The 25,859-nt window shown below is 41.0% G+C and overlaps 1 protein-coding gene across 1 annotated transcript in view; it reads left to right on the forward strand.

Moving 5' to 3' along the window:
* Positions 1-9,876: 9,876 nt before the first annotated feature.
* Positions 9,877-25,859, forward strand: part of STAM2 (signal transducing adaptor molecule 2) — a 51,708-nt gene continuing 35,725 nt past the window's right edge. The window contains exon 1 of the mRNA XM_012457059.3: positions 9,877-10,086. Coding sequence (XP_012312482.1) covers positions 10,047-10,086 — 40 coding nt within the window. The 5' untranslated portion in view covers positions 9,877-10,046. The remainder of the gene's footprint in view (positions 10,087-25,859) is intronic.

Here is a 25,859-nt window from a genome sequence, read left to right on the forward strand (position 1 = left end):
CCAATTGTATCCAGTTAATTTCCCAAACCCCAGCCCCATCCACTGAACGTCAGCTTCTCTCCTTCCTAGGCGTTGTAGGATACTTTCACCTTTAGATACCAGGTTTTGCCCTGCTAACCAAACCACTTTATAAACTTACAAAAGGAAGCTTAGTTGACCCCATAGGCCAAAAATCCTTACCCCATTCTTCCTTCCATTCTCTAAAAAAAGTCCTTAGAGACTGCTCCTACTTTAGCACTCTCCAATTCCTCTCAACCCTTCTCTCTCTTCACAGCAGAAATAAAAGGCTGTGCCATTGGAATTCTTACACAGGAGCCAGGCGCATGACCTGTAACCTTTTTATCCAAACAACTTAACCTCACAAACCTGGGCTGGCCCTCATGTCTACACGCAGCAGCAGCTGCCACCCTGTTATTCTTAGAATCCCTCAAAATCACAGACTATGCCCCACTTACCTTCTAGAGCTCCCACAACATCCAAAGTTTAATTTCCTCTTCACACCTTACACACATATTTTCTGCCCTCACCTCCAACTCTATTCACTATTCGTTAAAATCCCCACAGTAACCATTGCTCTCGGTCCTGACTTCAACCCAGCCTTTACTCACTCTTAATCTCGCTCCCTTTCTCTGCTCATACCCGATCTTGTTAATGAAAGTGAGTGGTTACTCATAGAGACCACATGCTTCGTCATACACCATGAAAACAAAAGCTCTCCCTCCACATAGTTGCCCTAACAAACCCCACTACACACCTTGCTGGTTCCCTTGGCATTTGGATCCAAAGCCCCAGCCCCCTCAGAGAACTTCCTCATCTTTACAGTTTACACTTCCAGTTCTGTCTAAGCCAAGGACTTTTTTCCTCTGTGGTTCTTTTTCTTACATCTGCCTTCCTACCAACTGGACAGGCACTTGTACCCTAGTTTTCCTTATTCTGAAAATTCAGTTTGCCAACAGAGACGAAAGCCTCCCTGTTCCCCTTATGGTCCTAACATGACATAAGCGGGTCATTCCATTGATCCCCTTACTTGTAGGGTTAGGAATTACTACTGCACTCAGCATAGGCATAGTAGGTCTTACCACTTCAATTGTCACTTCCATGGCCTCTCTAATGATTTCTCTGCTAGCATTGCAGAATTAATTTAACCACAACCCCTTCTTCAAACTCAAGTAAATTCCCTAGCTGCAGTTGTCCTCCAAAACTGCAGAGGTCTTGATTTACTGACTGCTGAAAAAGGAGGTCTTTGCCTATTCCTAAATGAAGAATGTTGTTTTTATGTAAACTAGTCTGGCCTCATATGATGCCATCAATAAATTAAAGAAAGAGCCCAAAAGCTCGCTAATCAGGCAAATGGTTATTCTGGACCTGGCTGGACTGGCTGGACATTCTCTAACTGGGCGTCATGGCTTCTTCCAATCCTTAGTCCTCTGATAGCTGTCTTTCTCCTTCTCTTATTTGGACCCTGTGTTTTCCGATTAATCTCTCAATTCCTACAAAATCGTATACGAGCAATAACCAATCAGTCAATATGACAAATCCTCCTTCTTATGACCCCACAATATCACCCCTTGCCCTGAGATCTCCCAGCAGTATAAATTCTTTCCCATTTTTAGGCTTCCACGCCACCCCAATCTCACCTGAAGAAGCCCTGAGAAACATCACCCCATCACCCCTTTGTGCTGGCCTTCCTAATATTCCACTGCCCTCCACTCTTCATTTCTTTTTCCTTTTTATTACTAATATAAACAGACAAGAATGTAAGGTCTTTTAGGCCGACCGATCGCACCATGGATGGCATGGTAACCTCTGTGACCTGCATGTACACTCCAGATGAGTTCCTGGAACTAGAAAGTCTTAAGTGACTGGAAAACCACAAAAGGAGAAGAAATGATCAACCCCTGTGGTGCATAATTAACTTCGAGACATTCCTCTATTGTTCCTTATTCCTGCCTCAATCGATAAGGCAATTGGACTTTGTAACCCACCTTGGTCAACCTCATGACTCCAGATCTTACAACTCCCTCCCAGTTTGCAAAAACCACCTTGAACTGTAACTTTGGTAACTTTCCACTGCCCACCCCAAACCTATAAAACCAACTCCTATCCCTCCACCCTCTGCTGACTTTCTTTTTAGACTCAGCCTGCCCACACCCAGGTGAAAAAACAGCCATGTTGCTCACACAAAGCCTGTTTAGGGGGTCTCTTCATTCAGAGCCCACATTTAACCATTGAAGCAACAGATAGATACAGAGAATCTCAACTTATTGGAGGAAACCTACGAGCAGAAACGTCCTTGGGGACCAGGAGCTGGGGTAGGAAATCCTGAACAGCCATTGACAAATTGCTGAAAGTTCGGTGTAGACAAGTCTGAGAGTTAAAAACTCCAGGGGGCCTAGTTATTGGAGGTCCCCAAACTTTTGTGAGTTTTACCTCCAGGCGCTCAATCTGGTTCACAGTGAGAGAAATCACTGTGTGTTTCTGGAAGGGGGAGAGGAAAAGGAAGTATTTTGAATTATGCCACAGAATTATGTTCTTAAAGTCCATCCTCAAGAGAAACTATTTGACCTGAGCCTAATCAATTAGGGTTTTACCAGAGCCTAATCTACCTGGTGGAAGGGAAATGCTCAACTCCAGCTTCCCCTAAGCCTTCCTGTCTCACCGAAACTGGGGACTGGGGATGGGGAGGTAGGTAGGGGGAAAGGGGCAGAAAGCACTTGTGTATTTCTTGTTGTGATGGTTGTTTTATTTTAGATAGGGTCTCACTCTGTCACTCAGGCTGGAGTGTAGGTGGTATGATCATGGCTTACTGCAGTCCTGATCTCCCTGGTTAAAGCAATCAACACACCTCAGCTTCCCAAGTAGCTAGGATTGCAAGCATGCACACCATACCCAGCTTCTTTTTTTAAATTTCTTATAGAGACAGGGTCTTGCTATGTTACACAGGCTGGTCTTGAACTCTCGAGCTCAAGTGATCCTCCTGCTTCAGCCTCCCAAAGTGCTGGGATTACAGGCATGAGGCACCATACATGGTCAGAAAGCACTTGTGTAGTTCATAGCAGAGGCATAGGCTCACTAAAAGATTGAGACCTACTCTCAGATAGTAAGTCTCAGGAACCCAAAGACAATAGAGGAGACAAAAACAAGGAAATCAGCCTTTGACACTTAATGCTACAACAAGCAGTAAACACAGCCTAACCCCTAGCCAGATACTAGAGGCCTGTTTACTTCAGTTCCTTTTACCCAGTAAATATTGTCCAGCTTTCACCAAAAAAAATGACAACACCTACTGAAAGACAAAAAACATAGTTTGAAAAGACAAAGCAAACATGAGAATTAGAATTAGAATTAGAATTAGAATTAGAATTAGAATTAGAATTAGAATTAGAATTAGATATGGCAGGAATGCTATGAGAATACATATAACAGAATTATCATACCAGGAATTTAAATTAACCATGATTGATATGTTAAGTGCTGTAATGGAAAAAGTCAATATTATGTAAGAACAGATGGGTAGTATAAGTAGAATGACAGAAACTCTAAGAAAGAATCAAAAAGAAATGCTAGACGCCGGGTGCGGTGGCTCATGCCTGTAATCCCAGCACTTTGGGAGGCTGAGGCGGGTGGATCACAAGATCAAGAGATCGAGACCATCCTGGTCAACATGGTGAAACTCCGTCTCTACTAAAAATACAAAAAATTAGCTGGGCATGGTGGCACATGCCTGTAATCCCAGCTACTCAGGAGGCTGAGGCAGGAGAATTGCCTGAACCCAGGAGGCGGAGGTTGCAGTGAGCCGAGATCACGCCATTGCACTCCAGCCTGGGTAACAAGAGCGAAACTCCGTCTCAAAAAAAAAAAAAAAAAGAAATGCTAGAAATAAAAAATACTAACAGAAAGAAAGACTGTCTTTGATGGGCTCCATCAATAACCTTCAGAGACAAAGAATCTAACTTTGAAGAAATGCCAATAAAAACTTATAAAACTGAAAAAAAAAAAAAGAGAAACTTCTAAAACTGAAATGCAAAGAGAAAAAAAGAATTAAAAAATCAGATATCCAAAAATGGTAGGAGAATTACAAAAGATGTAACATATACATAACAGAAATACCAGAGGGAGAAGAAAGGCAGAAAATTTGAAGCAATAATAACTGAGAATTCCCCCAAATTAATGCTGGATACAAAACCACAGATCCAGGAAGCTCAGAGTACAGTAAGCAATATAAATACCAAAAAATCTGCACCTAATCAGAATCAGGTTCAATCTGTAGAAAAATGAAGACAGAAAATTTTGAAAGAAGCAAAAAGGAGGAAAAAAACCGAACACATCTAGCCTATAGAGGGGTAAAGATAAGAATTACATTAGACTTCTCTTCAGAATTGTGCAAGCAAAAGGAAAGAAAACAGAAATATTTAAAGTATTGAAAGAAAAAAACCACTCACCTAGAATTCTGTATCCAATTAAATTACCCTTCAATAGTGAGGTAGAAAAACTTTTCCAGGCAAACAAAATTTGAGGGAATTTGTCACCAGTAGATTTGCCTTGCAAGGAATGTTAAAAGTTCCTAAAAGAGAAAGAAAATGATGCAGGTAAGAAACTGGGATCTACATTTTAAAAATGAAGAGCACTAGAGAAGGAATAAAGGTAAACTGCCTGGGCAACATAGTGAGACCCTGTCTTTACAAAAGAAAATGAGTTAGACTCAGTGGTGCATACCTGTAGTCCCAATTACTTTGGAGGCTGAGGCAGGAAGACTGCTTGAGCCCAGGAGCTTGAGGCTGCAGTGAGGTATAACTGTACCACTGCACTCCAGCCCAGGTGACAGAGAGAGACCTTGTCGCAAAAAAAAAAAAAAAGAAAAGAAAAGAAAAGAAAAGAAAAAGAAACGTAAATAAAATATTTTCTTTTTCTTCTTTTTTTGTTTGTTTGCTTCTTTTTGAGACAGGGTCTCCCTCTGTCATCCAGCCTGGGGTGCAGTGACATGATCACGGCTCACTGAAGCTTTGAACACCCTAGCTCAGGCAATCCTTCCGCCTCAGCCTCCAAAGTAGCTGGTACTGCAGGTGCATGCCACCAAGCCTCCAGCTTGGTTTTTTTTTTTTAAACTGGGTTTCAAATTCTTTGCACACCAGAATTTGTAGGCTGCAATTGGAATATCTTTTAATTGCCCAATTACTTCCTAAGATGAAGCAACAGTGAACAATCTTCGTATCCTCTTGTTTCTAACACAGGGTCTGGGTCCTGGTGACTATTAAAAGCTTTGTAAATTACAAATGATTTTTTAAAAATAAAAACAAAAAAAAACTTTGTTAATTAGAGGAACTCACTGAGGAACTGAGTACATACATAGAAAAAAAATACCTATAGATCCTTGAGTATACTTGCCATTAAAGAGGAGGAACTAAAAGAGTCTTTTTAAAACATGAAGGTGTCTGGGCATGGTGGCTCACACCTGTAATCCCAGCACTTTGGGAGGTTGAGGTGGGCAGATTACTTTGAGGTCAGGAGTTTGAGACCAGCCTGGCCAACATGGTGAAAACCCATCTCTACTAAAAATACAAAAATTAGCCAGGTGTGGTGTCACGCGCCTGTAGTCCCAGATACTTGGGAAGCTAAGGAGGAGAATCGCTTGAACTCGGGAGGCAGATGTTGCTGTGAGCTGAGATGGCACCACTGCACTCCAGCCTGGGTGACAGAACAAGAACTTGTCTCAAAAATAAAAATAAAAATATACCCTATATGGTCTAAAAAGGGGAGGAACCCTTACTTCCCAGAACTGCCAACCCCTTTCCCAGAAAACTCATGAATAATCCACCCCTAGTTTAGCATATAATTAAGAAATAACCATAAAATAGAAAACCAGAAGTCCTTAGGGCTGCTCCGCCTATGGAGTAGCCATTCTTTTATTCCTTAACTTTCTTAATAAATTGCTCTCACTTAAAAAAATAAAAATAAATAAAAATAGACCGGGCGTGCTGGCTCACGTCTGTAATTCCAGCACTTTGGGAGGCTGAGGCAGGCGATCACTTGAGGTTGGGAGTTCAAGACCAGCCTGACCAACATGGAGAAACCCCATCTCTACTAAAAATACAAAAATTAGCTGGGCATGGTGGTGCATGCCTGTAATCCCAGCTACTCAGGAGGCTGAGGTAGGAGAATCGCTTAAACCTAGGAGGTGAAGGTTGCAGTGAGCCAAGATCACACCATCGCACTCCAGCCTGGGCAACAAGAGCGAAACTTCACCTCAAAATAAAAATAATTTTTTTTTTTAAATGAATGCTTTCCAAAGCCAAATCCTCAGCTTTCTGCTCTTTTGAAAATACTATTTTGGCTGGGCAAGGTGGCTTACACCTGTAATCCCAACACTTTAGGAGGCCAAGGTCAGGAGATTGAGACCATCCTGGCCAACATGGTGAAATCCCATTTCTACTAAAAATACAAAAATTAGCTGGGTGCAGTGGCGCATGCCTGTAGTCCCAGCTACTTGGGAGGCTGACGCAGGAGAATTGCTTGAACCAGGGTCGGAGGCTGCAGTGAGCCCAGATCGCCCCACTACACTCTAGCCTGGCGACAGAGCAAAACTCTGTCTCGAAAAAAATTATTTTACTTTTTTTGTGACAGGGTCTCACTCTTTCACCCAGGCTGGAGTGCAGTGGCACAATCATAGCTCACTGTAACCTTGAAATCCTGGGCTCAGGTGATCTTCTTACCTCAGCCTCCCAAGTAGCTGGGTACGTACCACCACGCCTAGGTAATTTTTGTATTTTTTGTAGAGATGGGGTTTTGCCATGTTGTGCAGGCTGGTCCCAAACTCCTGGGCTCAAGCAATTCGTCCACCTTAGCCTCCCAAAGTGCTGGGATTACAGGTGTGAGTCACCTGTAATCTCTTTACCTGGCCTGCTCTTTTTTTTTTTTTTTTTTAATTGCAACTGGGGTCTTGCTGTGTTATCTAGGCTGGTTTCCAACTCCTAGGCTCAAAGTGATCCTCCTGTTTCAGCCTCCCAAGTAGCTGGGATTACAGGCATGTGCCACCACACCTGGCAGTCTCCTGCTGTTAATACAAGCTTCTCCAAAACATTTTCTCTTATGGTTTCATGTGTCACAATAGCCTCCTAGGCTGGGCACCATGGCTCACGCCTGTAATACCAGCACTTTAGAAGGTTGAGGCAGGTGGATCATGAGGTCAAGAGTTCGAGACCAGCCTGGCCAATATGGTAAAACCCCATATCTACTAAAAATATAAAAAAATTAGCCATGCATGATGGCACCCACCTGTAGTCCCAGCTACTTGGGAGGCTGAGGCAGAAGAATTGCTTGAACCCGGGAGGCAGAGGTTCCAGTGAGCCTAGATCGCGCCACTGCACTCCAGCCTGGGCGACAGAGCAAGATTCCATCTCAAAAAGAAACAATAAAAAAAAAATAGCCTCCTAAACTGTTCTGACTAGGTTGGCTTGTTTACATATGTCATGCACTCTGATTTCAGACTATATTCCAAAAACTTTTTAAAATTATACTATTCTGCTACTCAATATCCTTAAATACTGAGTGCCTTAATCAAAATAAAAATTTCCCATCTTGCCTTTTAAAGTTCTTCTTGGCCCGGCACAGTGGCTCATGCCTGTGATCTCAGCACTTTGGAAGGCTGAGGCAGGCAGCACAAAGTCAGGAGACCAAGACCATCCTGGCCAACATGGTGAAACCCCATCTTTACTAAAATACTATACATATATATTTTATATATATATATATATAATATATATAGTATACATAAAATACTATATATATAGTATACATATCCTATTTTATAGGATACTATATATAGTATTTTATAGGATAATATAGTATTTTATTTTTATATATATATATACACATATATATATATATATATATATATTAGCCGAGTGTGGTAGTGCTTACCTTAGTCCCAGCTATTTGGGAAGCTGAGGGACTTCCCAATTTCAAGGGAAGAAGATCACCTGAGCCCAGGATTTCAAGGTTACAGTGAGCTATGATTGTGCCACTGCACTCCAGCCTGGGTGAAAGAGTGAGACCCTGTCACAATAAAAGTAAAATAATTTTTTTCGAGACAGAGTTTTGCTCTGTCGCCAGGCTAGAGTGTAGTGGGGCGATCTGGGCTTGAACCCAGGAGGCAGAGGTTGCAGTGAGCTGAGATTGCACCACTGCACTCCAGCCTGGGCGACAGAGTGAGACTCTGCCTCAAAAAAAAAAAAATTCTTCTCAATCTGTTTCCTCTTATTCCTAGTTAGCCTTGTTTTCCATTCTAACACTAAGTCTTAACCCTAGACAAAAAGTCTTCATCCATCTAGAAAATCTCTTTTTTTTTTTGAGACAGAGTCTTGCTCTGTTACTCAGGCTGGAGAGCAGTTACCTTATCTTGACTCACTGCAATCTCTGCCTCCCAAACTCAAGTGATTCTCATACCTCAGCCTCCCAAGAAGTTGGCATTACAGGCCTGTGCCACCACGCCCGGCTAATTTTTGTATTTTTAGTAGAGATGGGATTTCACCATGTTAGCCAAGCTGGTCGGTGGTCTCAAGCAATATGCCCGCCTCCGCCTCCTAAAGTGCTGGGATTACAGGTGTGAGTCACCATGCCCAGCCTCCCAATTTATCTTGAGTATCTTAGGTTCAACGTTCTATAAAAAACAGCCCCTTCACCTACACGATTCCTTCTTATTTGTGCCCCAATTTTATAAAACGCAACAATCTTTCTGAATGTGTAAGAGTTCTCTCTTTATAGCATCAGGTCTTTATAGTAGAGACTGTAAAGTGGCTTTGATTAATTCATTATTTAAAATGTTGGAGTAATTCTCAACGCTTAAAAATCGTTGAAAAATTGCAGACTCTAGTAGGACCCACATTTCAACTAATGGCTAAAATTTACCAGTAGTTGACACCTTTAGATATGCACTGTTTAGTTAGAAAGTTACGGCTTCATTCCAAAAGTACTGAGCATCTATTACTTGGGACAATGTTTTAGACCCTGGGGATATAGCAGTGAACAAAACTCATTGGGGAGTTTAATGAGGAGAGACAGGAAACATAATAATTACTACATGTTTTCTAAGAGGAATAGAAAATATGTGGGTGGGAAGGGTGCTTGTGCTTTTGCATTCAATTAAGTACCTGGCTGGATCCTATGGGAATTTGAGTTTATGACTCGTACTACTAACCGAATCGTCATACACTGCCGTGTATGGTATGCACTGTCCCTATAAACTCTGAGCAAGTCGAAGGCAGGGAGTGTGCCTCCTTCGCCTTTGGATTCCCAGGGCCCAGAAGTGTTTTTATGGAGGGGACATGATGGAAAGCGAGAAGTTAGGCGTACTTTGACCACCGCCGTCCCGGGTGGTTATTCCGACCGGGTTTGGACTGGGCGCCGGGGAGGGTGCAACACAGTAAGCGTTCTAGAGCAGTCAGGTCTTTCGTAGAATCTCAAAGCCACCTCCGCGCCGGCGGCTCCGTTTCCAGGGAAACAGGACTGTAACGCGAACGCATCGCGGGTCCTTGTTCTCTAAACATGATTAATTACGAACTAAATTCGTAACAAGAATGTGGCCCTCAGAGCCCGTCGTCCAACGCGAAAAAGCACTGATGACCGCGCCCCCTGCCGCGCCGCCCCGGGCACAGCAGCTTCCGGGGTCGTCCAGTTCCAGGCGGGTCTATTTCCGGCTCCTTAGGTCCCCGGCTCCGAGGCTCGCCGGGGTCCTAGCGCTGCAAAGGTGGCCGTAGCGGCCGCCTGACCCCTACAAAAACCTGGGACAGGGACAGCGATAAAGGCGCTGGGAGGACGCCCGTGGTCGGAGGGATCTCGTCCCCGGAGAAGAGTTGGGGCAAGACCGCGGGGTTGAACGGCAGATTCGGAGCCGGCCTGTCAGGCAGGAGCCGGGCAGGTGCGGTGGCGGAAGTGCGGGGACGGAGGCCGAAACGGAGTGGTGTAGGAAGCCGCGGCCGCGGGTCACCTAGTGGGGTGCAGTTGCAGAGTCTCAGCTAGACAGCAGCGACTAGGGTTCTGGCGCCAGCGCGATGCCTTTGTTCACTGCCAACCCCTTCGAGCAAGACGTGGGTGAGTGCTGTGTCCGGTCCTGGACTGCCGTGTGCCCGGCCCTGGACTGCCGTGTGCCCGGCCCTGGACTGCTGTTAGTCCAGCTAGCAAGTGGGCGGTAGCGACTCCGGGTACTGGGAAGCCAAGCGAAGGGAGAGGAGGGGCGGTGCCGCCCGCTACTTCGATGTTGGGATTTTTCTAGGGGCAACCTCGGCGTGTCGCTAGCGGACTGGGAAGTGCTTCCTGCCGTCTGAGTTTGGGGTCCCTCAAAGGGCCGTTTTCCTCTCCAAGCGTAGGATTTGGGAAGAGCCTAGGGCTCGCTTGGAGGCAGGATTGGTTAAGTAACTGTGGAGCTGGTGATTGAAAACTTCCTGCTCGCTCTACAGTTGGTTACCTCCCTCTCTGCCCCATCGTTTTTTGAAGGTGATGCAGCAGTGGAGACCCTGCCGTCTAGAGCAGCCCAACTAGACACTTGACACCTAGACACCCCCATTGTATAGGAAGCGCTTACTTTCCATTATTTATGTTACTCATGCATTCAATCCCTGATAAGGTAGCTTCAAGATTTATTACAATTGTAAAGGTGTTGCTCTTCGTCCCCGGATTGCAAAGATTGCGGAGGTGCTAGGAGATGTCCTGTTTTAGAGTATGAAAAGGAAATCTCAAGTCTCAAAACACTGCAGAACAACAAGTATTTTACTTGTTGCAGTCATAAAGCGCTGGTCTCTAAGTGACTATAGAATGAGAAAAACATAGATGAGATATACGAACTTATTTTGGAAATTTGAGTAACACTACAGCAAACTGAGAAATATATGTATGTATTTTCGAGAGTCTGAGTCTCACTGTGTTGCCCAGGTGGGACTAGAATTCCTCCTGTCTCAGCCTCCACCGCCGTTTCCCGAGTAGCTGGGACAACAGGTTTGTTTTTTTGGTTTTTAGTAGCAATAGTTAACAGAACCCCAGGTAGATTTTTTTAGAACTTGGAATGGGGGGGGGGGGGGCAGGGCGGGAGGGAAACATGGCTGAATACTGCTGAAGTCACAAGAATACTGCACATCTTAGCAGTGAGTCACCTGTTTCATAGTTAACATTTGGTTATTAGGAGACTCTAGAAAGTGCCCTATTCTGTTATGTTGTGTGATCTCTAAGTCATTTAAAAAAATATGTTTGAGTCAAATAATGTAGGTATGTAAATAGTTCAAATATGTTTGTTCCTTATTTTATTCAACTTTTTTCTTGGCAGATGAATAGAGGTGACTGGCATAACTCTAGGAAACATCACTCTGAGGCTCACTGTTTCCTTTTGAAACACCTCATTGCAGCATTTTGTCTTTTGTTTGAATCATATTACCTTTGCGAGACCTGTACTTTTAAATAATTGCTATTGTGAACACTTTGATTCTGTTCTAATGAAATAAAACAGAAGGTGCAAAATAGAATTAGACAAAGGATTTTAAAACTTAAAAACCGTGAACTTTTCTTCAAGGTACATCTTTCTTGGAAGTTGATTGTTTTCTGATGGAAAAGTTCTCTGGTAGAAGTAGGCAGAGTTGCTTTGCCTGTTCTGTTCTTCTAAACTTTTCCCTGCTGGCTCCCGAGGCCCCAGCTTGGTTTAGTGGATCGCAGTTTAGTCCCACCGTTGTAAAGGAGGCACTGCTGTTGAGACAAACAACAACACAACAAAAACACTGTGTCTAGATTGTTTTATGGCCAATGGCATAAGCCAGAGCTTCCAGTAGTTACATACTAGCTTAAGCATGACTGAATTCAGTGCCCAAAACACAGTTTAAGGGTGAAAGAATGAAATTGAGGCCCTCCTGAAACTTCTAGACAAGAGAATGGAATTAGAAAAAGTAGAATGAAATATTGAGGGGCTCAAATTGGACTTGCACATAATATCATAGAAGAAAAAATCAGACTTGCACATATATCATAGAAGAAAAATTATATATTGTGTTTTTCATATCTTAAACCTTTTTCACTGCAAATTGCTAAGACAAAGCAAGTCATTATTTGGCTTGAGATGTCTACAGGAATGTTACCTTACATTGTCATCGTCTTTTTCTCTTGTTCCCCTTGATTCTGTCAGAGTTTTATTACTTTTTGTTTTTTTGGTCATTCCTTTGTTCGCTCTTCATTCAACAGACATACATTGAATAATTACTGTGTGTCAAGCATTGTGTTAATCTAGGGACACAAAATGAATAAATGGACTGTGAGTTCCGGCCTTCAAGGAAGTCTCAATTTAATGGAGGAAACATACAGACATAGGAATTATAATATAGTGTGATAAATATAGTGCTAGGAATATACAAGAGGCTTTACATTTTCTCGTTATTTAAAACAGTCATAGTCCCTGAAGAAAAGACAAGGACCTTCAGATAGGATCTTCCTCTGTAAAGGTGTTAACACTGTCCTCTCCGTACCGCCTTTTCTTTTTTTTTTGAGACAAATCTGTCTCCCAGGTTGGAGTGCAGTGGTGCAACAGCACACTGCAACCCTCGCCTCCTGGGTTCAAGTGATTCTCCTGCCTCAGCCTCCTGAGCAGCTGGGACTATAGGTGTGCACCACCACGCCCAGCTAATTTTTATATTTTTAATAGAGATGGGGGTTTCACCATGTTGGCCCCAGACTGGTCTCCCAACTCCTGGCCTCAAGTGATCTGCCCACCTCGGTCTCCTAAAGTGCTGGGATTGCTGGCGTGAGCCACCACGCCCTGCCACCTTCCCCTCTTCTCTGATAGCACTTCTCCCAGCAGGAAGTAACCACCTCTTGCTAGTGTATGATATGGTCATTTTATGATTAAAGGCTTTTAAAGATTAATCTCTTTGGGTAGGTGAAGAGTCTCACTGGATGATGAGCAGTCTTTCTGACATTCATATGAGGAAGGAATCCTTTTCTCAGTCCCTGAGAAAATCTGTAGTGGGTCAAGGTGTCTTAGGAAGGCACTCATGAGTTGATGATGATATGTGACTTGTCAAATGGAAGCAGGCCAAAGGCTAGGAATTAGGGAACTCAGGCAAATTCCTATCTTTTCTTATAGTCAGAACCTACAATATCTGAAGGATATGCTAGATTTGGTAGCATTAGAGCTCTGTAAACATGTTATTGGAATTCCTCAAATCTAGATTTATTTTTTTGTTTTTTGTTTAATAAGATTTCTTTAATGTATTCTGAGGGGAAAAAAGAAAATATCCTTCTATCCTACCTCTTCTCCCCAACTGGCACTCAAGTATTAGGCGGGTACAGGGATCTTGAGGTGGAGCCTGGCTGGAGTAGCCATTCTCATAGAATTCCAAGGGGAAAGTGAAACATGGGGGACAGTGCCACAGTGGGTATTAACAGGGAAGATGTCATTTCCTTTTTCATTGGTTTCCAGGTCGTGACTTATCTGTTCTTGTCTGTTCTAAGTCTTAACTCCATTCTTGTTTGCATATCTTTTTTCCCCTTACTCAAGCCAGGCAATCTTTCTTGCCAATTTTCTGCCTCTGTGCTGTTTATCATTCATTGCTAAATGTTTGCTCTTTTCAACCTTGGTATCCCCTTCCTTTAAAGATATACTTGTGTCCCACAAAGCTGAGCTCAAATTCTTTCTCTACAAAGCTCTGCTGACACAGCAGTTTGAATTGTGAACTTTTAAGAGGATACATTTCCAAGTGACATTTTAATGTGTGTATTGCTGTGTTTTTGACTTCTGCTGTGTTAGAAGACTTCCTGTGTACCAGGAAGTAGCTTGGGACTTTCTCCAGTGAAATGCAGTCATGCAGTCCTTTTCTCCAGCGAAATTTTATAAAAAAATCCCAATATAAAAATAGATACTGATAGCATAAGAATAATGCAAATTCATTTTAGACATTCAAATTTACAATATTTACTTAACTAGGCCTTTATACAATGGGGTCATTAAAATCTTTGTAAACAAGAAAGTTTTTTGGTTTTGAATAAGAATGGTAGCCTTAACAGCCAATTTTTTTTCTAATATATTTTGTAGTTTTTTAAACTATGAAATACTTTCAGCATAAAATACAAAGTATAAACTCCCATTCCTGCCAGGCAAGTATCTCGAGTGCTAATATTTTGATATACTTGATTCTTTTATTAAGAAAGGAACATTCAAGATGCAGTTGAAATACTTGAGTACTTTTAGCAGCTACCTGATCCCATTCTTCCTCTCTTTTCAGAGTTAAACACTCTACAAATAGAAATTCTCTTTTATAGTACATATACTGCACTTAAAATTATACTATATATTGTTTGCATGTTTTTAAACTTCTTATAAGTAGTGTCTTTTTGTCATTCCACAACTTTTGTCATTCAGCGTTTCTTTTTTTTTAAGATGGAGTCTCACTCTGTCACCCAGGCTGGAGTGCAATGGTGTGATCTCAGCTAACTGCAAACTCCGCCTCCCTGGTTCAAGTGATTCTTGTGCCTTAGCCTCCAGATTACAGGTGCACACCACCATGGCTAGCTAGTTTTGCTTTTTTGTGTGTGTGTGTGTGACGGAGTTTTGCTCTTACTGCCCAGGCTGGAGTGCAATGGCACAATCTCGGCTCACCGCAACCTCTGCCACTTGGGTTCAAGCGTTTCTCCTGCCTCAGCCTCCTGAGCAGCTGGGATTACATGCTAATTTTTTATTTCTAGTAGAGACAGGGTTTCTCCATGCTGATCAGGCTGGTCTTGAACTCCCATCCTCAGGTAATTTGCCTGCCTCAGCCTCCCGAAGTGCTAGGATTACAGGCGCGAGCCACTGCGCCTGGCCCTAGTTTTGCAGTTTTTAGTGGGAATGGGGTTTTGCCATGTTGGCCAGGCTGACCTCAGGTGATCTGCCTGCCTTGGCCTCCCAAAATACTGGGATTACAGGCGTGAGCCACCATATCTGGTCCATTCAGCATTTCTTTGTGAGTTATTCATGTTGATGTTTGTAGCTCTAGGTCATTAATTTTAATTGCTATGTGATATTCTACTGTATGATTATACATTATCTGTTGTCCTTTTGACGAACATGACTTTGTTTCTAATTTTTTGCACCTACAGACAGCTCTGTATTGAAAGTTTTTATCTATGTTTTCTTGTGTTAATGAGTACAAAGTTCTTTTTTTGTTTTTGTTTTCTGAGATAGAGTCTCGTCCTGTCGCCAAGGCTGGAGTGCAATGGCATGATCTCGGCTCACTGCACCCTCTGCCTCCCAGGTTCAAATGATTCTCCTGCCTCAGACTCCCAAGTAGCTGGGATTACAGGTGCACACTACCATGCCTGGCTAATTTTTGTATTTTTAGTAGAGACGGGGTTTCACCATGTTAGCTAGGCTGTTCTCAAGTAATCCTGACCTCAAGTAATCCACCCGCCTTTGCCTCCCAAAGTGTTGGGATTACAGGCCTGAGCCACTGAGCCCAGCTAGTCTGCCCTTTCTTTTCTCCTGTTCTCTCTATCCCGGCACTGATACAACATTCTAATGTCAGTGGCCTTTGTGCATGATAGTGCAAATCTCTTGTCTTGTGTTTCTTTTTTTTTTTAATTGTCTTAGTTATTTTGGGCATTTCAAATGGATTTTATGACAGATTGGTTAAAATTATTATACAAGGGAATTTCTTCTAGGTTTTTACAATTTAAGAGAAAAGATAATTTTATTTTTGTTTCACATCAGCTGATGATGTTGATAGTTTAAAATATATTTTTATTCCTTAATAATAACATTTTATGATAAGCTTATGTATAATTTGAAAGTAAGTCAAGAAGAGAATGGTTTTCTGCCAGTGAATATACAACACAATGTTATAGCAGTATAGTTAGATGGATGTGTCTCTAGCATGGCTTTCTGTTTAAATAAAGGACCTCCAAAGTGTTGTGTGTTAAGAATAGGCCTTGTGGCCAGGCGCAGTGGCTCACACCTGTAATCCCAGCACTTTGGGAGGCTGAGGTGGGTGGATCACAAGGTCAGGAGTTCGAGACCAGCCTGACCAACATGGTGAAACCCCATCTCTAATAAAAATACAAAAATTAGCCGAAAGTGGTCACACGCGCCTATTATCCAGCTACTTAGGAGGCTGAGTCAGGAAAACTGATTGAACCCAGGAGGTGGAGGTTGCAGTGACCTGAAATCACGCCACGGCACTGCAGCCTGGACAATAGAGCGAGACTCTGTCTCAAAAGAAAAAAAAAACAGGTCTTGTATATAGGTATGTAGGGTCGGATATCAAACTCTGGTTACTTAACAACTGATGGTTCTAACCATCTATTACCCAGGTATCAAAATGAAACTTCATGATATATCATTTCTTTATTTGGTTGTCTTTTGTCCTTGACTCTGACCACTTTTCTTATCCTCCCCCTTTCTTGATTTTTCATTTTGTCTAAGTTACAAAGTTTTTATTTTATTTTACATTTTTTCTTCTTCTTTTTTTTTTTTTTGAGATGGAGTCTTGCTCTGTCACCAGGCTGTAGTGCAGTGGCGCAGTCTTGGCTCACTATAGCCTCTGCCTCCTGGGTTCAAACAATTCTCCTGCCTCAGCTTCCTGAGTAGCTGGGATTATAGGCGTCCACTACCATGCCTGGCTACTTTTTTGTGTGTGTGTGTTTTTTCTAGAGATAGGGTTTCGCCATGTTGTCCAGGGTGGTCTTTTTTTTTCTTTTCTTTCTTTCTTTTTTTTTTTTTTTATATAAAGACAGGGTTTCACCATGTTGGTCAGACTGGTCTTGAATTCCTGACCTCAGGTGATACGCCCGCCTTGGCCTCCAAAGTGCTTGGATTACAGGCGTGAGCTACCATGCCCGGCCAGGCTGGTCTTGAACTACTGACCTCAAGTGATTCACCTGCCTCAGCCTCCCCAAGTGCTAGGATTACAGGAGTGAGCCACCATGCCTGGACTTAGTTACAAAGTTTTTAAAAGTGTTTTTGCTTAGTCTTTTTCCTGTTATGAAAGTATCAGCCAACTGGCAATATTTATCAAACACCATGGGAGAAGAATATTATTTCCTGAGGCATTTTGGTATTGTTGAAACATTCTTTTCCCTCATCCTTTCTTTTTTAGGGTTCAGTTTCACATTGACTTATTGGCAACTGCTGTCATTTTTGGTGTAATAAGTGTTGCTTCTAGCTTTTAGACTGCCTTTAGCATTATTTTATTAATGGGTTGGTGGCTGCTATGCTTAAAGGACGAGCATCTCTCTGTCTCTGTAGCACCTTATGGAACATTTACAGTTCTTTACCATGAAGACCTGTTACGGCGATCTCTGTTCCATTCAAGGAGGACTTTCTTTAGTTTCCTCCAGTTAAGGAATGTTGAAAATGAAGTATCTTGTGAAGTAGTTCCCATTCTTACTGACTTTTAATGCAAGCTCAGAACTGTGTTTAATCTCATATTTTAAAAAAGCACAAAGGGAAATGATGAAGGATTTAAAAATTTCTCTTATGTACAGTCTTCCCCATGTTTGGTATAATTTTTCAAGGATAGCATTTGGATGAAAAATTTATTCTTCGGTGAAATTTTTATTGTATCTAAAAACTCGCAAACTATTTTCTTGGTCAGTAAACATTCCCTTAGTAAGCACGTGCTTATTTTCATTTGCAATATGAGAATTGTAGTGACTCAGAATTTTACTTCTCATTTGTACTAAAAAGGAGTTTTTTTGTTCTTATCTAGAGCAGCAGCTTTTACTTTCATTTGTCATGACATGAATTATCTTAACCTTCTCTTCTAAAAAAAGGTCTGCTTAAAGAAATCTAGCATGTGCAGTGGTTTTGGTTTGTCCTCAGCAGTACTAAGTCCTTGAGGTGGAGGGTTGAAGTGGAAGAACTTTTTTTATTTTTAGACATTAATGCCTTATTAGGTTCTGTTAAGTTACCTGATAATGAATAAATGTTTGTATTTAATGTAGAGATTGAACATAAGAAGGTCATTTGTGACAGATATCTGACAATGGCCATTGTCCCCTGAAAATTATTGACAATCTGAAATGGTCATCGCTTATAGATGTTAAGAATAGGCCTTGTATGTATGTATGTAGGGTGAGATATCAGATACAAATATATTTATACTTGATAACCATTAGTTCTAACCATCTGTCACCCAGATATCAAAGCAAAACTTAAGGATATATCATTTCTTTATCTCTTGTTTTTTTTTTTTCCTTCTTGGTTGTCTTCTGTCCCTGAATCTGACCACTTCTCTTCTTCCCCTGTCTTGATTTTTCATTTTGTCATATTATTCCAATTTTATGTCAGAAATTTATTAGTACATGGTAGTGTAGTTTTAAAATTTTTAGACATTTCTAGTGGGTATCTCATTGTGGGGTGTTTTGTTGGTTTGTATGTTTGAGACAGAGTCTTGCTCTGTCGTCCAGGCTGGAATGCAGTGGCACAATCTGTACTCACTGCAACCTCCACCTCCCGGGTTCAAGTGATTCTCCTGCCTCCTGAGTAGCTGGGAATACAGATATGCACCATCATGCCCAGCTAATTTTTATATTTTCAGTAGAGACAGGATTTTGCCATTTTGGCCAGGCTGGTCTCCAGCTCCTATCCTCATGTGATCCACCCGCCTTGGCCCCCAAAGTGCTATAGTTACAGACATGAAGCACCGACCGGCCAACCCTCATTGTAGTTTTAATATGCATTTACCTGATGACTCTTGATGTTGGGCACCTTTAAATACATTTATTTGCTAAATGAATATTCTCTTTTTCAAAGTACTACTTGTTTAAGTATTTTTTCCATCTTTTCACTTAATTTTCACAACTCTTTTTTTTAAGCACAGCAGCTATTTTAATCTCCATTTGACAAATGAGAACATAGATTCGGGTTTGAGTCAGGGCAGAGGTCAACTACCCCAAAGCTTACAAGCTAGTAAGAAAGCTTCAGAGCTGGATGTAGACAAGGCCGGTCCTCATAGTTTAATTGGTGATGTGTATCCCACCCCTGAAGCCCGACAGTACTTCACAGGTGCATACACTGTGTGCATAATGGTTTTCTCAGTCTGCAGAGGTAATGTAATCATCTATCTGGCTTATTTCCTTTTGATTCTCCATCTGTAACTTTTTGGCATGTTACTGGCTACCTTGGAGACTCATTTTTCCTTTATCCCAGCCACTGGAAAATGGCACATCATGCTTCCTGATAGACTTATTATAATGGAAATTGTCACATACATGCTTCTGCCCTGTCTCCTGACTAAGGGTGTGTGTAAATGAGTGTGCTCATTTTGTGGTGCTGGGGAGGACATGGTTCTCACCTAACAGGATTACAGAGGATGTTTTGGAAATATCTCCTAAGAAAGTGAACTTGCAGGAAAATAAAGGCTGGCCCCAGGACTGTTGCCTTTTTAATAGATGGTTCAAAATATTAAAAGACAGTAAAAGATACCTTTTATGTGTGTTTTACCCCTTCTTTTCCTTGTCTCCCCTATGTGCTCAACCCCTTTAACTCCTCCTAGTCCCCCCAAAAATGCTGGTGGTGATATGAGAATTGAATAGAATGGCAGTGACTGATCTGTATTCCACCAGAGGAAGCAGCTCTTAAATATATTATATTATTATATGGTTTAGTAAATGGAGTTAATCATGACATTCTGCCTGATCCTTTGCTTATAAACAAGAGTTGAATTTGCATGTTTCCTATTCAGTGTGTTTAAGATATTTATACATAGGGAAACAGAAAAACTATGTTAATTTGGCAATTTTGAACAAAAATTGCACTCAAAAGGCAGTTTAATATAGTGGTTTGAACTTGGAGCACACATTCTGAGCCAGAGGGCATAGATTGAAATCTCTATTTTATTGCTTACTAGGTATATAACCTTGTGCTAGTTATTTAATAATTTTCTGGGCTGGGCATGGTGGCTCATGCCTATAGTCCCAGCACTTTGGGAGGCTGAAGTGGGGAGATCACCTGAGGTCAGGAGTTTGAGACCAGCCTGACCAACATGGCAAAACCTTGTCTCTACTAAAAATACAAAAATTAGCCGGGCATGGTGGCGTGCGCCTGTAGTCCCAGCTACTTGGGAGGCTGAGGTGGGAGAATCGCTTGAACCTGGGATGTAGAGGTTGCAGTGAGCCGAGATCATACTACTGTACTCCACCCTGGGTGACAGAGTGAGACTCTGTCTCAAATAATAATAATTTTCTGTATCTCAGTTTCCCCATTTATACATATTTTATTTTTATTTATTTATTTTACAGATAAGCTCTCACTTTGTTGCCCAGGCTGGAGTACAGTGGCATAATCATAGCTCACTGTAAACTCAAACTCCTGGGCTCACAGAGTCCTCCCGCCTCAGGCTTCTGAGTAGATAGAACTACAGGTGCATATCACCATACCAGACTAATTTTTTATTTTATTTATTTATTTATTTTAGAGATGGGGTCTCGCTCTGTTGCCCCAGCTGGTCTTGAACTCCTGGCCTCTCAAGTAATCCTCCTGGCTTGGCCTCCCAAAGTGCTAGGATTACAGGTGTGGGCCACCGAGCCCAGCCCCCACTTACGGGGATCCTTCATTTACTTGAGGAGCAAGGGATTTAGCATATGTAAAATGCTCAGGAGTTATTGCGTAATTGCTATCTTTGTTTTTCATTAAATTGTTATATCTGTCACTCAGTACTCAGAGCTGTAAGTAGGTTTTCATTTAGAAGGTATGCAGATGTATTTTAAAGAAGGATTTATATTGCTGCTTTCCCCAGAATAAAGATTTGCATCAATAAATGTTAACCCAAACAGAACATTAAATGGGGAGGAAAATTAAGTGAGAAAATGTATGTTAAACCCAAGTTTAACTATAGAATGCTAAATAGGATCATTGTCATTTAAGGCTGAGAAGGAGAAGAAATATTTAGTCAGGTTGAGGTATTGGGCATTTAAATATTTTAATCTAAATTTTACTACACAAGAATTGTGTAATCTAGAAACCTAACAAGTATATATAATGATTTAATAGTCTAAGTGTACACAATTTATTTATAAACTAGAAAAAAATAGCTTTTCTACATTTTTGAATAATTTAGTTTTTTAATGAATTAGTCCAAAGAAAGAATGTTTCTGTCTTTAGTAAAAGCTATCAACTGTGGTTTCCTGGAGTGTATAATTAATTCTACTCATTTACTTGTTTTTCATTTTCTAGTTTTTTTCTTTTTCTTGTTTTTTTTAGAAACAAGGGTTTCACTCTGTCACTCAGGGTGTGGGTAGAGTATACTGGCTTGATCATAGCTCACTACAGCCTCGAACTCCTGGGCACAAGGAATTCTCCCACCCCAGCCTCTCGAGTAGTGGGGACTACAGGTGTGCACCACCATGCCTGATTTGTTTCTGCTTAAAAAAAAAGTATATATGTGTGTGTATATATATATACACGTATATATATATACACACACATATATATATACACACACACATATATATACACAGACATATATATACACACACACATATATAAAATTATTTCTATACCAAGAAAAACTAGCTAAAAATATATATGTAAGAAAAGTATATATATGTGTATATGTATATATATAAATATATATTTTTTAAAATATATATTTTTTGCCTGGTTTTTCTTGGTTCTTATACTGCAATTTTAAGGTATAGAAATAATTGAGCTTTCTTTCTCCTATTAATAAAAAGCAAATTTTTTTTCTAAGATTGCTATGATCAGAATGTGTCCCCCAAAATTTGTGTGTTGGAAACAGTCTCCAGTGCAGTAGTGTTGGGGGATGGGGCCTTTTGGGAAGTGTTTAGATCATGAGAGTACTCCCTTCATGAATGGATTCATGCTTTCATGCTACTATAAAAAGGGTTTACAAGAGTGATTTCACTCTCCCTTGCCCTTCTACCTTCTGCCATGTGAGGACACAGTAAGAAAGCCCTGACTAGATGCCAGTGCTTTGATTTTGGACTTTCCAGCCTCTAGAACTGTGAGAAATAAATTTCTGTTCCTTATCAACTACCCGGTTTCAGGTATTCTGTTATAGCAGTGTAATACAAAGTTCTAAGAATTGCTTTAGTCATATCCAAAAGTATTGATATATAGTATCTTAATCATAATACATTTTTATGTTGCCTTCTATTATACTCTATCCACATTTTTCTGATGGTTAGTTTCCATGTGATTGGATATTACAAGTTTTTTTTTTTTTTTTTTTTGAGACAGAATCTCACTCTGTTGCCCAGACTGGAGTGCAGTGGTGCTGTCTTGGCTCACTGCAGCCTCCACATCCTGGGTTCAAGCGATTCTTCTGCTTCAGCCTCCTAAATAGCTGGGTTACATGCATGCACCACCATGCCCAGCTAATTTTTTGTATTTTTGGTAGAGATGGAGTTTCGTCATGTTGGCCAGGCTGGTCTTGAACTCCTGGCCTCAAGTGATCCACCCTCCTTGGCCTCCGAAAGTGCTAGGATTACAGACGTGAGCCACCTCGCCCAGCCTATTACAGGTGTTTTAACAAAAATCCATTGTATTCAGGGAAAATGCTGTGTATATTGTCCTAGATTCTTTCCAGTTTTTAATAGTTTCATACACATTTGAAGAAAGATGTAAACTTTGCTTTAATGTACAGATAGTCCTTAGTTCCAATATGTGTGAATTTAATTACCGTGGTCGATTGATTGATTGATTGATTCATTCATTCATTCGTTCATTGAGACAGGGTCTTGCTCTCTTGCCTGTGTGGGAGCACAGTGGCATGATCACAGCTCAATGCAACCTCAGTCTCCCGGGCTCAAGCAGTCCTCCCACCTCAGCCTTCTGTGAGTTGCTTGGGCCACAGGCACATCCCACCATACCTGGCTAATTATTTGATTTTTTTTGTAGAAATGGGATCTCACTAGGTTGCTGAAGCTGGTCTCAAACTCCTGAGCTCAAGCACTCTTCCCACCTTAGCATCCCAAAGTGTTGGGGTTACAGGTGTGAGCCACCGTGCTTGGCCTGATTACCATGGTTTAGTTCAATAACACCAATCCCTAACAAGTTATGCAGTACATTTGGTACAGAACTCAGCTTAACTGACCTGAATTTTGAACTGCAGAACTGTGAGCTAATAATAGGTGGTGATCCCAATGTTAATTTTGGAGTGATTTGTTACATAGCAAGTTTAAAAAACAAATATAGTGAGACTCTGTTTAGTTATTTTCCAATCATCCTTTCTCTCTATTCAACTTTTACTGACCTGTTTTCATGTTCAGTAACTTTATTTCTACAGTTTTCTATCTGCTTTTACGTTCATTTAATTTTTTTTTTTTTTTTTTTTTTGAGACAAGAGTCTTGCTCTGTCGCTCAGGCTAGAGTGTAGTGACATGATCTCAGCTCACTACAATGTCCACCTCCCTGGTCAAGCGATTTTCCTGCCTCAGCCTCCCAAGTAGCTGGGATTACAGGCGCCTCCTACTGCACCCGGCTAATTTTTTGTATTTTTTAGTAGAGATGGGGTTTCGCCATCTTGACCAGGCTGGTCTTGAACTCCTGACCTCATGATCCACCCACCTAGGCCTCCCAAAGTGCTGGGATTACAGGCATGAGCCACCACGCCTGGCCCATTTAATTAACTTTTTAGTTAGGATATTGTACTTTTCAGTTCAGACATTCCATTTTTATAGTTTTCATTTCTCTGTTGAGCATTCATCAATCTTTACATTCTTGAAAATATATATAATAATGGCTCTAAAGTTATTTTGCTAAATCTAACATTTGGGTTATGCAAACGTCTGTTTTTATTGACTTATCTTGATTTTGGGACATTTGTTTGCTTATTTAGTAATTTTTTTTTTATTACGATGGACATTGTGATTATTCTTTGTAGGGAGGCTAGATTACATTGTCTTCGTGTAAATTGTGTTGAGTTTTGTTCTGTCAGGTTGTAATATTATTGAGGGGATCTTTTCAGTTTTGACAGGTTTGGTTTTATCTTTTGTGAGGGAGGCCTATTTTCATTTTGCACTAAATTCTAGAGAGCTTTTCCTCCTGAGGTGTGGCCTTTTCAGGGTTTCAGCTAAATGCATGAAGTGTTCTCTTGCTTTGTTTGGGCAGTGTTAATTAGCCTGCTTGGGCTGCCATAACAAAATACCATAGACTAGGTAGCTTACACAACAGAAATTTATTTTCTCACAGTTCTGGGGCCTGGCAGTCCAAGATCAAAGTGCCAGCGGAGTTGCTCTCTGGTGAGAGCTCACCTCTCGGGTTATATACAGCCTCCTTCTTGCTGTGTCCTCATAGGGCTTTTCCTTGGTTTGTGTACACAGAGAGTGCTAGCTCTCTGGTGTATCTTCTTAAAAGGACACTAATTTTATTGGATTAGGGTCCCATCCTTTCGGCTTCATTTAACCATAATTACTTCCTTAGAGGCCTCTCTGCCAGTACAGCCACACTGGGGATTATGGCTTTAACATAAAAATTTTGGGAGAAACACAAACATTCCGTGCATAATAGGGGGGATGACTCCCAGTGCTGCTTGACCTTTCAGCCCCATAGCAGGTAATCTCTGCTAGACTCCATAGAGACTCCCCTCGAGTGTGTTTGTGTAGCCCAGCCCTTGACCAAGGGCCTCTGGAGGTTAATCACTGTGCTTAGAAGCCTAGTTTCTGTCTCTCAGCTGCTCTGCTTGAGTTAGTCTTCCTTGTGCTGGACAGGAAAGTATTCCAAGGCAGAAAGCTGAGGCCATCGTGAGGCTCACTACATATTTCGTTTCCCTCAGAGATCTGGGACCTGCTCTGCCTGCTATTCGTTTCCTGAAAACAGTTGCCTCATCGATTTTGGCCTGTTTTCTAGTTGTTTTTGGTAGGATCACAAGTCTGGTACCAGATATTCTATCATGTTTGGAAGCAGAAGACTAGTCATGAGTTTTTATTTGCAAACATAATAGGAGGAGCTTTAAAGATTTCTTGCAGGCCTTCTTGTTTTATGTAGTTAATTTTTTTTTATAAATGATAGAGCCTATTTTATTAAAAGTTTTACGAGTAGAGCTAGATTCTTTTTAAAGCTGTACTTTGGACATAATGACTGTAAGCGGGGAGCCTTTTTGTTCCTTATAGGTAGGTATTGATGGAATGATTCTTCATCATATTGTTAGACTCTTTCTAAGCTATTTCACTTTGTATTTGAGGCTCTCTATATACAGTAATCGAAGCCTGGTGATGAAATGTTATGACTTACACCCACCAAATGCTGGTGATTCAGCATTTAGGCCCCAGGAGGGCTCTTAACTTTCTCCCTCTCTATGCATTTGACACAGAATAATGTAATAAAGGGCCCCAACATTGGGCAAAGTTACATGCTATAAAAGAATGGTTTCTTAATTATAATATTTAAAATTTTCCAGGGGTTTAAAATACTCCTAAGTACATAATTTAAATGTTACTTAGTTCACTTGAAAAACGAAGTCCTTTTTGGCAGGCCATCATGAAGTCTTCAGATTTTATGCTTTTTAAAAAAAGTAATTGTGAGTCCTATATTTGTAGAGACTAAACTATGCTTGATAGAGTATTCAAATTAGGAATTTTCCATTTTCAATGGAAATTAAATGAAACAATAGTCTAATTAGATATTTTAAAAATTGTTGGGAGGCTTTTCCAGGCATCAGAAAGGCTCCATATTTAATGTATTACATGACCAGAATTGGAAAAATATCATGAAAAGTTGAGTTCTAGTTGGACTAGGTAGGTATTACATGGTGTAAAATCAGACTTACCTGATTATGTGTGTGTCTTTGTACTCATACATGTGCATACTCGTATAATTTGGTAATTGATGATGCTGGCTTCTCAGATCAGTGAGGAAAGGATAAATTCTTATGGTGAAACTGACAAAAAGTTTGTAA

The sequence above is a fragment of the Aotus nancymaae genome, unplaced genomic scaffold (assembly GCF_030222135.1).
Source record: "Aotus nancymaae isolate 86718 unplaced genomic scaffold, 86718_ANA_hifiasm-v0.15.2.pri h1tg000029l, whole genome shotgun sequence".
In the NCBI taxonomy this organism is placed as follows: Eukaryota; Metazoa; Chordata; class Mammalia; order Primates; family Aotidae; genus Aotus; species Aotus nancymaae.